This window comes from Crinia signifera, chromosome 2 (genome assembly GCF_055691185.1).
Source record: "Crinia signifera chromosome 2, ASM5569118v1, whole genome shotgun sequence".
Classification (NCBI taxonomy): domain Eukaryota; kingdom Metazoa; phylum Chordata; class Amphibia; order Anura; family Myobatrachidae; genus Crinia; species Crinia signifera.
In genome coordinates, this window is record NC_139218.1 from 213,773,170 (window position 1) to 213,786,805 (window position 13,636).

Sequence of the window (13,636 nt, forward strand, 5' to 3'; positions counted from 1 at the left end):
TAACCATGTTAACCTCTTACCTGTCGACCTTTTAACCATGTCGTCCTTTTACCTGTCGACCTTTAGACCCTGACGACCGTGTTGACCATGTGACTTGACCATTAGTGGTCGACCATATGACTGTCTATCATGAGTCAGTCTATGATTTATACCATCACCTTTCTGCTGACAGGCTTCTTCCTGTGTGTCAGTGTTCTTGGTTTCCAAAGGAAGACAAAAAATGGACAATAGTGGACTATAGTGGAATAGTGCAGATTCGCAATTACCTTCACTGTGCGGCTGCTAGATAGGGGTACTCAGCCCCTAAAAAAATCTGAAAAAAGCAAAACAATAGGAAGAAGCGCTTATGAAGGTATTCATTTATTAAAACCCAAATATACTTAAAATATTACACAATATTTCACATATACCGGCCGGTATTCCAAATTATTATGTAATACAATATCATTTATTATTATTAATATGATCACAAGCTCTCTCACAGCTAAAAATGAATGATAATATTAATGAAATGATCCACTTAATTGTTTGTAAGAATTATTTTCACAGCAGCATGATAGCTAGATCCAATTCATGGCACAATAATTCTCTGAAATAAATCAGCAGGGTTCTCCTGAGCTCTCTCACAGCTCTAATTACTTATAATAAACTCTTCAGATATTCTTATCCGTAATGATTTTACTTGGATTTATTTTCTGCCGATAAGTATCGGACTTTATAATACGGTCACAGACTCGGCTTAATTTATTTGAGCATCATGTGGCAAGGAATAAAATGGTAAATACTTGCAAGTGGAGCTCAACACTTGTTGGGAGGGATCCCTTCCCTGTGGTTGGCATCCTCAGGTTTTTCTCCCGGCTGCTGATTTTTCAATAATTGCAGCCTTCTCTAGAGCATACAGGACCTGGGCGACCAGGTGGAATACAGCCGGTATCCGATAAGGATTTACGCGTTTCCCCGCCTCTCTTTACAATGACAGCGGCTTCCTTAGAATCCTCTGTGCATTATTGACCATATTATAAAGTCCGATAATTATCGGCAGAAAATAAATCTGAAGAGTTTATTATAAGTAATTAGAGCTGTAAGAAAGCTCAGGAGAACCTTGCTGATTTATTTCAGAGAATTCTTGTTCCATGAATTGGATCTAATATATGATGCTGCTGTTAAAATAACTCTTTTAAACAACCAAGTGGATCATTTCATTAATATTCTCATTATTTTTTAGCTGTGAGAGAGCTTGTGATCATATTAATAATAAATGATATTGTATTATGTAATAAATTTGGGTATATTTGGGTTTTAATAAATGAATTACCTTCATAAGGAGAGGAGGATAGGAGCAGGGAGAGGACTACTTTGTCCATTCTCTTTACCTGCTGCCTCATGTCCTGACCATCCCTGTCATGCTCACTTCTTGCCTCAGGTCTCCTTTCCTGCACCTCATGTCACCTGTCTGTCTCCCTCTTCTTCTAGATTGTAAGCTCCTTAGAGCAGGGCCCTCCTCCCTCCTGTTCTCATGCAGCCCACACACGCATCGATTTAAGAATGCGTTTTGTACTTTTAAAGTACAAAACGCATCACGCGTACGATTATCGTGTTGTATTAGCGCGGCGTGTGCGACGCGATGCTGTGCTATGCGCGTTCCCGGTGCTCGATTTTAGATGTCCAAAAAAGTATGTGCCGCAGGTACTTTTTTGGACATTATCGCATAGCATCGGGCTCAGCATTATACAGGCATACGAGCCGATGCTATACGATGTTTTTTTTTTTTTTTTTGGAAATAATTACATACAAATTGGTATCAACAACTTTATTGCAGGTTTGAAACATGTGAACTCGAACAAAATAAAGGTCAGAAAAAGCCAGTGAAAAAATGTGCTTAAATCGCACAGCATCGCATCGCAGACAGCAAAATAACCATCACATCGGGTCATGCTTAATTCTGGCAGAAAAATTGTAAAGAACCATTGTACAGCCAAAAACGCATAGCACTGAAATCGGTGCGTGTGTTGGCTGCATCACAGCACTCTTCTTGCCTTTCAATTACAGCTCTCTTACTCACCTACAATCTATACTTGCATCTCTTCTCACTCACTTCCCTACATCTCAGCTGTATTGTGTACCAAGATTTGTGCTGTTAATTGTGCTCTGTTTTTGGTTTTCTGTCACTCTTATGTCTAGTTCTGTTTACCCTGTACTGGTATAATGTGTTCTATATGTACGGCGCTGCATACCACTTGTGGCGCCTTATAAATAAAAATATAATAATAATAATAATAATAAGTGCTGCTTCCTATTGTTTTGCTTCTTGGTTTCCTGTATGCGACTGTGTAAGATCTGTATGTTTCTGGGCGTAATGTCCTGCTAATTCTTTTATGTGACACTTTGTTTTAGTCTGTGTGCCATCTGTATGTTCATAAGTGTGTTTCTTCTACAGGACCATAGCTGCCTACCCTCCTGCATTCTGCAGCACACTCCCTGAAATAGAAGCAATCTCCCTCTCTCCCTCATTAGTCTAGCAATCTCCCTCATTTCCCCTCGCCCACATTACACTGTTGCATTTTTAGGGAAAAAAGGAATGAGAGATACATTTACATTGAATCACCAGCACCATTTCCCAGCACTTTACCAAGTATAGTAGCTCTTACTAACTGCTTTGGGGCTCATCTACATTTGGATATAAGTAATTTTAAAAGATTCCTCTCAGATGTAGCAGTACACACCCACGCTTTTAGGTGCCACATTCACAATCTCTTTTCACAATATCTGCATATATAAACCTAGACACGCCCTATGGGTGTAGCATAACACGCCCCCTCAAAGGGGCGCTGTGCAAAATTCTATTACCAACTATAATCTCCCTGAAACTGGTTTTCAAAAGTAGGCAAGTACTGTACGCATGCTATTTAATATCAAAAAGCCTTAGCATAGGCATGTTTATTATCTTATTAAATTGTATAAATGAAGTACTGATTTATATTATTATTTATATTATTAGTTTTAAAGTTATAGATAAAGATTAAACTGATAGTAGAAATTAATAAGAAATGTATGGTTGGAAACCCTGCCAGGATCCGGGAGAACCTGTATCCAGCATGCACTGATGTAACAAAAGAATCGAGCTGCCATCCAATCAGCAGTTCCCCTACAACATTGCTCATTATAGTGAGGAAACACCAATACTGCCTTTGTGCCTTATTCTAGTTCACTCTCTGACAAAATCCTTCTTATGCTGCCCATACACGCTGAGATTCCCGTCGGTGCGATGTGTGCTTTGAGGTGCGCGCTCCCGCGGCACCTCATCGCACAGTACAAAAAGTATGTGCTGCACATACTTTTTGTACTTGCTTTTCATCACATAGCATCGCATTGCTTGCACAAGGCATGCAATGCGATGTGATGGATGCTTTTTAAGCCCAGAACGAACTCCGGGATCGCAGCGTGTATGGGCGGCTTTAGATGGACAAAACCATGTGCACTGCAGGGGGGCAGATGTAAAATGTGCAGAGAAAATTATGGTTTTGTCCATCTAAGAAGGATTTTTTCAGAAAGAGTGAACTAGTATAAGGCCCTTTATTACATGACGTGCAAAATGGGCCGCCCGATTAAAAGCATAGAGTTATGCTGAGCACTGGAGGGCGCACTGCACGCTGCCGAAGGACATTTGTTATTCCCTAAAATCAGATCAGCTCCTTCTCTTCCTTAAGGGCGAGGAGCAGAGATGCAGCGGCCACCTAAATGTTAAAAAGCGTCTAAGTAACCAGCGCTGCATATACTGCCCTGTGTGCTCTACTCTCTCGGCACCCCCGCCTCCATAAATAACAACACTGAAATAAGCCACCCCCCACCACCACGCCCCCTCCCCCGGCATATTCTCCTGCAACTCACCCCTAAATGTGTTGTCAGCGCTACACTTCCTTCTTTCCGCCGCCCCAAAAGCCCAGCTTATTGCTTCAATTACTGTGAAACACATACCGGCTCCTTCATGTGCTGTCGCCGGAGAGAAGCAGCAGCCCTAAACCAGCTAAGCAGCAGAAGCCGACAGCAGCCTCCTGCCAGCGCTGGGTATTATTAGTCAACAGATTCTGTAGCTGACTGCACAACTGCTGCCCCTCCACAGACACTTGGGTCACGCTGTGTGTATATTGCACTTGGTGGACAACAAGTGCTTGATTGTCCATCAAGAATGTGTGTGTGTATATATATATATATATATATATATATAACTGTATGTTTGTCTGCTATATATATATATATATATATATATATATATATATATATAGCACTCAAACAAAGTACACTCCATAGGCAGATGTACTGTATATTTATATAGCTATAAATACTTATATAAATACACACCATGTAGATATAGATATATATAGTCGGTGTAGTCCCGGCACTCACAGACAATGCTGGTGTATGCCCCTTCACCAGGGCATATATATTTGAGACAATAATTCATAATCATAACCCCTAACTGTAACACAGTAAGCGATGTTGGTAAATGAGCCCTAACATCCTATACCTAATACCCTAACCCGAACCACTAAAAGTAACCCAAACTCCTAAATTATCAGACTGTGGAACTTATAGGATGCTGTGTTTGCACTTTTTCACCTGAGGGGCTCGGTATTTTGGCAGGGGGAAGGGGGGTGTTAGGCTGTCTATTTGCCTTGGGTGCCGGGAAACCTTGCACCTTAATCGTTCTGGTGTGTACCCTACATAACTATCTCTCCACCAGTCAGCCAAATCTGTTTCATTCATTTAAAAAATCTTGTTCCACAAACTCCATTCTCACGTCTGCACTGCCTTGAAAAATTAGGCAAATAGGTGCCTCTGCACTTCAGTAGGAACCCTTCCAGTCTGCCCAGCTCAGGAATTCCAAACCTGATTTTAAATATGGATTTTAAAATGTGCTACTTATCTTAATTGGATTATGTTCTGCTGGCTGAGGAGAGGGCTCAGACCAGAATGGCTGCCTTTTCGAGTGTTCAGTTAAATACATTGATCAGCTGTTAATGATGTCTTGGTTATAAAACCTTTTCCCCAGCACACCAATAATTAGCAGCCCATGATAATAGACAATTCAGAGATCTTAGTTGCTTATAGTTGCAAATATATGGTTAAGGCACCAGGCAGCATAAAGGCTTCTCTGATACTGGTTTTCCTTTACGCTACCATGATAATAGCACCCACTCTGGGTCATATAATTACTTATTGTTATGCTCCATAATAATAGCACATACAAAAATAGAATGTTGTCATGGAGCGTAACAACATAGCAAGCGTGTTTGGGGGGAGGAATTCGCTGTACAAAAACAGTGGTCAAAAATGGTAACACTAAGCACACTGAAAGTTTGAGCCTCTGCAGAAGTGTGTTTTATTTGTTAATTATGTGTATATCATCTAGGGTGACCAACTCATCCCTTTAATCCGGGACACATATTAATTACACAGATTCTGTGGCTGGCTTTCACCTGGTTTTAAACTGCCACACCTCAAGACTCCATTTCACCTGGTTTTAAACTGCCACAGAACCTGTGTAATTAATATGTGTCCCGGATTAAAGGGATGAGTTGGTCACCCTAATAACATCCCATAATTTCATGTACAAAAATTAAATTCTTTAATTATGGCAGTAGACTTTAAAAAAGGGGTTATTAATGGGGCCGGTTTGATTATTATTAATGGTTCCAAGATTGTTAAACTTGCTAATGTTTCATGATCATCAGGGGAGATATCAGCCTGGAACTCTGACAGGAAATGAATGAGCAGCAGTAAACTGCAACAGTGAGTGAAAGCACTTACTTGAATAGTATGATAACTGCATTCATTTCAGGTATATGTGAGCTCCACTGATTTCAACCTGTGCTGTAAGGAGTTAGCTTACACAAAATAAATCCATTCAGAACTCCAAATGCTGTTACTAAATTATAGTCACATTGCAGTGAACCGCCCTAACATTTGACAAGTTGAGCTTGTTAATCAACAGTGAAAGGAAATGTACTATAGCAGCAATTTTTATCTAGTGTGAACTGGTACACCCAGTAGTGCCATGACACAACTGGTTCTGGACACAAGCTGTACCCAGCCACCAAGCACCACAGTAAGTACATATGGTAGCTGCACTATGCACCATGTATACACACTGTTTGTGCTAGGTGATAATGTGCAATTAGAACACACAGTTGGGCAGCATGTAGCACCCACGCAAGTTGCAGGAGCCTGCCAAAGTGAATTAATATGCCCATGAATAAGGGTGGTTATTGTGCATAGTTGAATGGATGTTGGTGGGGGAAGGAGCATAAATTCATATCAGCCACCTGGAAGCAAAACAGACAATGGTGTCCCCTCCTCCTCCTCACTTTCAACACCTACAGCCAAAAAAACTCCTCTTTTAGTGATAGAGAGCTGCTCATTGTTGAACAGCCTGTTGTAACTGACTGGCGCGCAGTAGTTGAAGCTACCAGAGGCAATGGAGAAGGTTCCCCTCAGAACAGAGGTCCAACGGCAACGGAGTCCATTGGCTCCATTGTTCCACCACTGTGCGGGGTTGGTTTTGTATTCTTCTGGGGTCACTCTGTACTAGAGGAGCCCCTGCAAGTGCAAACAAGTATAGTAAGTGTAGGCAGGTAATGGTTATCTGTCTACAAACACTTGTATTTACTCAGTGATAAATCCTTTCCTTAAAAAAATGGATGGTGTGCCTTTGGGAGTCTAGAATCTTGAGCAAAACCCCAGTGATTGCGCAGTTTACGCAGAATCAGCGAGTTTTCACATTTGAGTGCCAATGAGGACTCAATCAACATACTATAAGAGGCCAATGATGGAGATGAATATGCGGACGAAGATGGTCAATGAGTGTTTGAGTATAGGAGAGCTGTTAGTGAAATGTGAAGAGAAGAGGGCTTTGGCAACAGGAAGGAGTAGGGCCCTGCTCGGAGGAGCTTACAATCTAGGTTCTTTAGATCCCCCATTTTACCAGTTAAACTCCTAGCATTCAGATAAAGGCATTTCAGCTCTCATTTTTCCCTCGCCCTTGTTGTGTTATCGGTTACAGTTGCAGAAGTTTCCTGAAACGATAACTCAGTATCATGGACAATATTTGTATTTGGCTGTGTGACTCTAATACACCTTTCATATACCTTTTTCCCCTCTTCCTACTGCTTCCTCCACAATGTAGCTGCCTTTGCCTTCTATTCTACACTCATTTATTGGTATACAGTTTCTAACTATTGCCTCCCCCCAACCGCCTAGTATAAAATCTCCTCCAGTCTTCCCACCCTTGTTCCCCTTGTGAAATGAGAGAAGTGGCAATCTCTGGTGCACCAAGACCATTGTATTTTCTGCTTTCTATCTGTATTTCAGTGAACCAGATGTTCTTGAAATTTATTGTTTAATACTTGGATTATGAGATTAGTATACTATATCAATAGATATACAGTATGTGGGTGAAATTGCTATGTGTGTTGTGCTGGTGATAAAGCAAGATAAATCAGAATATGGAGTTGTTTTATGTACCACTAAATATTAACAGGTTTTTATTCATGTAGATGTTAGCCATAGCAACCAGATTATCACTTATCAGTGGTAACTGACTTTCATTTGCAAGCACTGGTGATGAAGACGGGATGGGGGACTGACATCCTACAATGTTAGCTGCCCACTGGTGATTCCCATGGGGGATTCTCGACCCCCCTTCAATCTGCCATAATCTTTGCGAATGGCTCGGCGACTATGCAAGTCGCCAAAGCCATTGGCAAGGGGGAACTGCAAATGTGCATACTAGACCATGTGCATGCACATTCCCCAAAACATTGGGAGGGCCAAACTTGCATTATTGTGAGTAGATCAGAATCACCCCCATAGATAGAATGTAATTGGTTGCTATGGACAACATCTCCACTTATATACACCCGCACTATACATACACCTCAGAGCTTACATATTTATACTTACGAAAGTCAATTCAATGTAAAATATACAACCTTTCAGAGCTTACACAGTCATCATTAATTATGCATTAATATATTTCCTCAGAACACCTGAATGACTACAATGTATACATGAACATTTGGATAAACAGAATTTAATCAGTACAGCTAAGGTCCATACAAACTAATCAATATATTAAATAATATGCACCATAATGACATCTATATTTTTTGTGCATATCTTCTAGAGTGTGCACACCATAATGTTAGCGTTGCACGCTCCAGAGGGTCATTAGCAGTGTCCTCCATTGTCTATACATGCAGACCGATGGAGGATATCACTAGAGAGAGCCATGCTGCATTCCTCTGCTTCCCCACCTCCGTTGCTCGTCACTCTTGCTGTTTCTGGCTACCTCACTGGGTCCCATTACTGCCGATATCACACTGAGTACACATCGTCTAATGTGTACTCACAGGGCCGGTGTAAGGTTTCTCAGCACCCTAGGCAGAACTTTTCCCCCGGGAAGGTGGGAAAGACGCCTGCTTTCCCTGGAGGCCCTCTGCACCCTCCCCTTTGCCACCCACAACAGAGTACAAGGAGGGGGGGAAGCAAAGTGGGGAAGTATGTCTCAAGGGAAAGTTTGGAGGTGAGGTCTTAGAAGTTCCACAGTCGCCACCTGCAGTAAGTACAACAAGAATCCTCATAGACATGCTTGATTTTCATACTTGGTGGCGCCCCCCCAGATCCAGGCGCCCTAGGCAGATGCCTAATGGTAGAGCCGGCCCTGTGTACTCAGCTTTACACAGTTGTGTACCTTGAAGAGGCAACAAAGGCATTGGTCTCCTCGTGACTGTCAGGGGACACCAAGGGAGGACCAACTGCATATTTACACTGTGCAGACTGTAGAAGGGGCGTCTTAAGAAAGGAGGAGGCACTAGAGCACTCAGACCCTACTGCGCATATGCAAGCCACCGGAAAAATGGCGTGGCGGACATTTTTCTGTCAGTTTTCGCAGCGCTGTTGGCTTCATGTGGATAGGGTGTGGCCACATCCACATAATAGTACTCACTTTACTCCGCACAGTAGTGTCGGTTAGTCACATTACACTGCCACTTATACAAATTACACCACACAGTAGAGCCTCTTATACACATATTGCCAGGAAGAGCCTTTCTTATACATTATGCTAAGTAGAGACCCTTATACACATGACAGGTATAGCTCCTAATATACATCATGCACGGTAGAGACCATTATATACCTTATGCCAGTTAGAGAATCATACACCTTATGCCAGGTAGAGACCCTTACACACATTATGCCAGGTAGAGACACTTTTCCAAATAATGTCAGTTAAAGTCTATTATACACCTTATGCCAGGTAGAGCTGCCTATAAAGATTATGCCAGTTAGAGCCCCTGCAACATATTACTCCATCTACCAATAGGCCGCTCGATATGTCTGCCCAGACATCAAAATTGAGAGGGCAATTAACCTTAAGCCTTCCAGTTTGAACACCAGATGGTAATAGTCGGTCTGATGTTGCTAAATGGCCACAATGTCTGAATTTCCACAGATTTACAGCGAGATGACATTAAAAAATCCCTGACATACTATAGTTGTAGCCATTCATCAACAATATTGATAAATGGTTAAATTTGCCAGCCCAATTGTTAGAATGGGTCAGTCACCCCTTCATACAGACCAACATATCTGCCAAGATGCAGGGCTGACCTGATATGTCTATGATGACTCATCCCAGACATATCATCAGTACACAACCACCGATGCTTTACATATCAGCTGTACAAAGCCACCACCGTCTGTATGCACAATATGTTGCATAGTGTGTACCTACCCAAATTGTTGCAATATATTTTGATAAATTAAAATAATTAATATAGAGATATATCTTTCACAATACTACATAATACATACAATAACTAAAAGAACACACAAAAACTTTGTGGATATGATCCTTCGCCACTATTACAGTAAGTGTACTTTTTATTTTTGTCATGAGCTGCTATGACTTTAGCAAATAAATCATATACACTAGCTTGTTCCGAGCAAAGCATTTATTGTGTATCACTAAATAGATGTACTAGATTGTCTAACTTCTTCTAAATAACATGCCTTCCTTGTCTCTATAAATTCATCTCCACTATTGAGAAAATATGGGAACAGCAGTTGCTAGCCTCCCACAAGTGTGGCTCAAGTATTCTTAGTGTTGTGCTTTGCAGTAAGAGGATTATTCTCTCCTGCACTTAATTGCATTGGCAACATTCTTTTCATTGCACTCGTGCATTATTCCCCGTTTGTCAGACACACGCACAAGCCACCCCCGCCACATGCAGACGTCATGAATCCAAAGCTCACTGCCGCAACGTCACAGTTCCCCACCTGCTGAGCGTCTTCCCACTTCTCTCTATTATCTGCATCCAGTATGTGGCTGACAGCGTGGAAAAATTTCTGTTGAGAAAGAAAGAGATTAGCGTGTAAAGGAAAACTGGAAATGAGTGCGATACATGAAAGGGGCAGAAAGGAAGGATGGGATCATGGTAAGAGGATGAGTTCACAGTAGCAGTATTAGAATTTATAAAAGCTATATCAATGTATTTTGTGTGAGTGAGCCATAGCAGATTTTTGCACGAGGATATTTGCACTACACATAACCAGTCTATATATATGACCAGACCTTACACTGGCTCCTTGTACCTCCGACATCCGGGCACAAATGTAAAGGTGCATACACACTGTACAATTTTTTTGACCAATTTGGTTGAAAGACATTTCCATTGAACCCAGTGTCCTGGACGAAAGATGTTGACAAAAGATATTGTCAACAAACAAACGATGAATGATGATGCGCATACCCGCCAGTTGTTTATCAAGATTGTTTGTCAACTGTACATGCAGCTCAATTTGAATATCTTTCAAAAAGAGCCTATAAACTGTAGCTAGATCTTTCTTCTTTCGTCTGTCGTCAATATTTTTCGTCAACATCTTTAGTCCAGGACACTGGGTTCAATGGAAATGTCTTTCAACCAAATTGGTCAAAAAAATTGTACAGTGTGTATGCACCCTAAGTCCAACTGCTGTACTCCCGCTCCAGCAGCCCCTCTGAGAAAAAACTATGTCTGGGAGACTCCAGCTTCGTCTGCCTATATCAAACTTTTGTGTCTTGTATCTCGGCTGCAGGCACAATAACAATTTACACACAGGTTTTCCCCATTGCAACCCCCCTCCTAGTTTAATAATTATGTCCCTTAATGTTTTAAACATCTGTAACTTTGGGAATGTGCACTGCAGGTGGGGCAAAAGTAACATAGGCAGAGAGAGTTAAGGTGGCCATACACTAGTAAGATTTATCTGCCCAATAAATTGCATCTGATTTCCCGTGAACTTCCCTGGCAGCTCCCCAGGAGGGCTACATACAATTTGACACTTGATGTGCCATTTTTTACATCCAATTTGCCTCAGATAAATTGACTGCAATTTATCAGATGCAATAAATTGCATGCAATTTATCTGATGCTCATCACGTACCATCAGATTTATCTATGACATGACACTATCCATGACAGCCCAAAGCGTGGTGAGCGGACGTATTACGCATCCTCCCGCCCTTTTCATACCCCCACTATCCACATCGACGTGGATAGTGGGGGTATGAAAAGGGCGGGAGGATGCGTAACACGTCCGCTCGCCACGCTTCGGCCTGTCATTATATAAGACATTAGCATAGTGACTGCATGTCACACTGCTATGTGTGTATAGTGGTGCTGTGGACAGAGGGAGGGGGACACTGTGCTTTGATTCCCTGTCTCAGTCAGTGCTGCAGTCTGGCATTGCTGCTGCCGCCAGTGTGCTTGTTGTTACAGGGAGGAAGTGAGGGCTGAATGACAGCAGAGTACGTTTATCTGCTGTGCAAGCACAATGCCGCACTGTACTTACTGCACGCTCACCTGTACAGAGACAGCGCGCACAGGGTTAATGTGCCTATACTTTTATAGACCGTCTCATGTTACGGCCAGGCACTGTGAGTAAATGTAGGAGGGGGGGTGGGGGTGGCGGAGCGGAGGGTCCATGTATTGAGCGTATGTAGCGAGACTGACCGGCAGAACACTACGCTGTCTGTCTGTGTGCTCTGCCTGGTCAGAGTGAGAAATGTTGTTCCACTTCCTGCCGCTGTACTGCGTATCTTCTAGTTCCCCGGGTCTCGCGAGATGATGATGATGATGTCATCATCTCGCGCGTCACTAGAGGGACGCAGACACAGCAGCCATGGCGCCCAAACCCCACCTCTCCCGGTATGTTAAGCACATCAGATAAATTGACTGCAATTTATCTGATGTGCTAAATAGTAGCCACAATTCGCACTTGACAAGTGCGCCCTCGATAAATTTAATGAGCAGCACATCCAATCTATTAGATCCGATCCGATTCACTCGGGAGCGCGCATCGGATCTAATGTCAAACACATGCGATTTCATCCGATATATCGACTGATGTAATCGGAATCGGGCGAAATCGCACTAGTGTATGGGCACCTTTAGATTTGGGGTGTTATTTTGTTTCTGTGAAGGATAAATACTGGCAGCTTTATTTTTACACTGCAAATTATATTTCTGTTTCAACACACCCCTCCCAAATCCATACCTCCCAACTTCAGAGTAGTCGGAGGCCACGCCCCCATTTTGCCGCTATGGTAATCGGGACTGTCCCGCTAAAATCGTGAATGTTGGGAGGTATGCAAATCTAATGGGTCCTACACATGTAGCGATGCTGAAGCATACTGAACGATGCTAGATTGCTCAGAACGCTTCAGTATGATCGCTCAGCACACAGCGATGTGTCAGCGCTGTATGCTGAGCGATCTGTCAGGGCCAGCGTGCTCCAGTGAGTGTGTGAGTGCTGGTGTCTGCCAATCATAAAATATGTGGATAATTAGAACCACAACTATGCCCAACAGCCCATCCGTGCCCATACACGGTGTGACCATTGCATGCAATTTGCATGTGATCCGAAGCTAGTTCAAAAAGTACTGTATGTGCAGCACATTCTTTTTGAACTGTGCGATGGTATGTGCGCGGGAGCATTCATTGCATTTCACCAGCAAAACGCACCATGTATGGGCACCTTTACAGCTCATAAACGCTACCTCTCAAGTTTATGAGCTGTATGAGCTCCAGTAGAGCAGCACCCACCCATAAGTGCAAAAGAGTTGAGCTTAAGTAAAATTGCATGGAAATTCCGGGCACCCCTGGTTTCCATCACTGTGGAGGTGTGCTCAACGTGTCTTCGAGAAGCTGACCCAGGCTCCCCCTAACTGTGAATTGTTACCACGCACATGAACACGGCATCTATATCAAGCTACTTAGCAGCAGTACTATGTGCTCCTCCTACCTCCCCCTCACTGTGGTACACTGGTGATATGTGTAATACCCTATTATTTCAGAATTATTGTATAATTTCTATATGTGAAGATCTTATTCAAAACGAAGAACGCAATTTGCAAAAAATCCCAAAACAAACAGTATTCTGAAAAGTACCAGGAATACGTGTAATAGAAATGGTCACACGGACAGATTATACCGTACAGTAGATAAGAGATACGTAAAACTGAATTGAAGTAAGGAGGAGTAAACAAGATGGTGAAAATTAGAGGCGATAAAAGAAAAAATGACACTGATAAAAT

The 13,636-nt window shown here is 42.4% G+C and overlaps 2 protein-coding genes across 9 annotated transcripts in view; one reads left to right on the forward strand and one right to left on the reverse strand.

Moving 5' to 3' along the window:
• Window positions 1-13,636, reverse strand: part of ADGRB2 (adhesion G protein-coupled receptor B2) — a 469,428-nt gene that overhangs the window by 68,279 nt on the left and 387,513 nt on the right. For all 8 annotated transcript variants that reach the window (XM_083173693.1, XM_083173697.1, XM_083173694.1 and 5 more), the window contains one exon: window positions 10,339-10,407. In XM_083173693.1, coding sequence (XP_083029819.1) covers window positions 10,339-10,407 — 69 coding nt within the window. The remainder of the gene's footprint in view (window positions 1-10,338; window positions 10,408-13,636) is intronic.
• Window positions 10,357-13,636, forward strand: part of LOC146060465 (uncharacterized) — a 28,930-nt gene continuing 25,650 nt past the window's right edge. The window contains exon 1 of the mRNA XM_083173699.1: window positions 10,357-10,496. Within this exon, the coding sequence (XP_083029825.1) occupies window positions 10,464-10,496 (33 nt within the window). The 5' untranslated portion in view covers window positions 10,357-10,463. The remainder of the gene's footprint in view (window positions 10,497-13,636) is intronic.